At 52.7% G+C, this 2,928-nt stretch overlaps 1 protein-coding gene across 1 annotated transcript; it reads left to right on the top strand.

Annotated features, from left to right (window-relative positions):
* Positions 1-109: 109 nt before the first annotated feature.
* On the top strand, positions 110-1,187 carry FAM241B (family with sequence similarity 241 member B). Its single transcript, XM_023509626.1, has 2 exons — positions 110-202; positions 917-1,187. The coding sequence occupies exons 1-2, from the start codon at positions 110-112 to the stop codon at positions 1,184-1,186; spliced, it is 363 nt and encodes a 120-aa protein (XP_023365394.1). The 3' UTR covers position 1,187.
* Positions 1,188-2,928: the final 1,741 nt, after the last annotated feature.

Below are 2,928 nucleotides of genomic sequence, written 5' to 3'. Positions count from 1 at the left end.
TTAAGAGTTAAGGGATGGGAGGACTTCTGTGTCACTTGGCATCCATCAGCCCCTACCCTGGCCACGAATTGCAGGTGCAAGCCTGCAGGCACCCAAGGCTCCTGGGAAGATGGTGAGGATCTTGGCCAATGGGGAAATCGTGCAGGATGATGACCCCCGAGTGAGAACCACAACCACATCAAGAGGTAGCACTCCTCGACAGGTAGGCACCCATCCCTGTGGACAGGGACAGCTGGCCTCCTTTGCAGGGTTGCTCCTAGCTCCCAGAAGTCTCTCTTACTGGTCATTAACCTTGGCTGGTCTGAAGCTCTCTTTGCAGAGACCTGGGGGGCATGAGGGTCAAGACATGGGAAATGCATTGAATTATTTCCCAGATGCCCATCTTCCAGTTTCCCCTCCTCTGGGCAGCTTCTCCTCCCCAGACTTCAAGCCTAAGAGCTTATGCTCCTTTAACCTGGTTACAAACCCCACTGCAGCTAGCATGTGTCTTTTAAGAGGCTGCTAGGAGAGAGAGAAGCTGGAGAGGAAGTGGAGAGGGTGAGCCTATGGGCACTGTATAATCATTTTAAAGAAAGGGGTGATGAGTGTTGAAAATGCCTGCCCCAGAGCCATGCCCTGCAGTCCAACCTGGCTCAACCACTTGCTCTCTTCTCCGTCCTGGGTACCTTCTCCCTGGGCATGATGTGGGCAGTACAGACTGGCATTTTCTGTGCTCCGAGAGCTTGTGACTTGTTTGTTGGGATTCTAATGGGTGGCATCCTGGGATTGCTGAAACAGGAGGGTGTGGCCCAGAGTGGCTATAGGGGAGGGAGGGCAGGACCCAGCTTAGACGAGTTTGCCTCCTGGCTGGTGCTGCAACTCTAAGGACACTTCCTCTGGATTAATTTCTCTCTCTCTCTCTGTTTTTACCTTCCAGAGTTTTCTCAACAGGGGCCATGGTGCCCATCCAGGGGGCCTTGGGCCCCGTCAGCAGCAGGCAGGTATCAGGCTGGGTGCTGCTCAGTCCCCCTTCAATGACCTCAACCGGCAGCTGGTGAACATGGGCTTCCCACAGTGGCATCTTGGCAACCATGCTGTGGAGCCAGTGACCTCCATCCTGCTCCTCTTCCTGCTCATGATGCTTGGTGTTCGTGGCCTCCTGTTGGTGGGCCTGGTCTACCTGGTGTCCCACCTGAGTCAGCGGTGACCTCTGGGGGTTGATTGATGGGGGTGGGCGTGTGGAGAGGGACTTGCTGGGCCTTGATGTAAGAGCAGGCACGTTTGGAGAGGATCTATATGGTGCCCAGAGAAGGGGCACAGGTGTGTGTTTGCCCCTTGTGTTAAGTAAGCATGAGGCAGAGGGAAACTCCAGTCCAGCATTTCCAAAGTCTGGGGTGGGTACCCTGGTTCCTTTGAGATGTTTTTAGGTGGTATAGGACCTGCATTGAGTGACACAAAATCAGAGCAAGAAAGAGATTCCCTTTCCAATTCTCTTTCAGTCCTTTTATGGCAAGAAGAAAGTTTCAGCGTAGTGCCAATATGTTCTAATGCCTCTGGAAGACATCTGACTTCCCCTTTAATGAGGGAGGGGGACAAGGGGTTAGGGCAGGGGAAAATCTCCCAGACTTTTATAGCACTGTTTTGTTTCAATGATGTATTTTTATTGGCTATCATTTAGGACAAGTGGTACTGGCATTCTATTTATTGTGACATTTTCAATAAAGAGATTTAAGTAAAAATGAGTCCATATGAGGAAATTCATAAATAATTATCCAGCCTTACGCAGATCTGGAAGACATGGAGAAGGTAGATTAGGAAAGATTGTGTTGGGGAACAGGTAGCAGCAGGCATTTGACCTTGGAGAGTGGTTTGTGATATTTTCTCGATAGGGTCCTAGAGGTCTAGGTAAATTCCAGGGGAGGTCCAAGTAAAGTCTGGGTTCAGACCACTTGGCTGGTGCTTGGATAACTTCTAGGCTCATTCTGAGATGCTGGACTTGAAGGTTAGCTTTGTGGGAAGGTCTTCTGGCCAGAAAGGCAGGTGAGGCTGTAGGGTCAGGAGAGCTGGGGTGCCAAGAATACATCCTGACCAGAGGCAGCCCAGCCCCCTTCAGCCTCCTGAGGCCTTGCCATGTCTGGCTGCAGCACGGTGCTCAGAAGGCAGTGGTGTGGGTAGAGGATGACCTGCTTTTCGTGTGAGGAGGCCTGGAGTTTTGTCTGATGAGTCCTGGGTCTGTGTGGGGGGCCCTGTGGCGAGGAGGAGGTATTGGGTAGTTGTGGCTCTGGGCCCGTGGCGGGGATGAGGGCTGTTTATAGGTCAGAGAGAGGCTGGATGAACCTGAAGATGACTTTGCCTTCCCCAGCACCATATTTCTCACCCTCTTCTCTGCGTCCTCAGGTTTCGTTGTTTAAGGGAAAGAGGCACATTCAAGAGTTGCCAGGCCTGGAAGAAGATAGAGGGAGGGAGATGGATTCTACCCCTCCTCAGAGAGCCTGCTGTGCTGCTCAGAACAGAACCTTCTCCTGATGGTTCTGCGGCCCTTGAGGGGCTGGTGGCCTTTATCTCACACATTCCTGGGGGAGCTTGTGCTGTTGGAACAGGACTCTTAAAGAATGTTTTCTGTGTCTTTATTTCCTGGCAGCGGTGGGAATACATGTTCCCTTTATGATGTAGATAGAGAACAGAAGGGAGCTGGGTGCTTCTGGGGGTGGGGTCTGGCTCCTAGCATCTGTGCTGGGTCTGGGTAAGGAGAGGTGGGTGCTCAGCTCTGCTGGTGGCATCTCCTTCTGCCCTGGCACATCTGCCTACCCAGCCCCAAGCCCCTGAGGCCCTAGCCCACCAGCCACAGGGAAGTTCCTGCCCCACAACCCACTCCCCTTCAATTCCCTTCCCCTTTCGGCTTGTCTCTCAGGGCTGGGTTTCCCCTTTCAAAGGTATGGGACTCTCTGG

Source organism: Otolemur garnettii, unplaced genomic scaffold, assembly GCF_000181295.1.
Source record: "Otolemur garnettii isolate 467f Iridium unplaced genomic scaffold, OtoGar3 scaffold00008, whole genome shotgun sequence".
NCBI classification, from domain to species: Eukaryota; Metazoa; Chordata; class Mammalia; order Primates; family Galagidae; genus Otolemur; species Otolemur garnettii.
This window is presented reverse-complemented; position numbering and strand designations above follow the sequence as displayed.

What these genes read in the sequence shown, in the direction of transcription:
- FAM241B (XM_023509626.1), top strand. Translation starts at nt 110, where the DNA reads ATGGTGAGGATCTTGGCCAATGGGGAAATCGTGCAGGATGATGACCCC. An exon ending in GAGGTAGCACTCCTCGACAG is followed by an intron (nt 203 to 916) that starts GTAGGCACCCAT and finishes TTTACCTTCCAG; the next exon opens with AGTTTTCTCAACAGGGGCCA.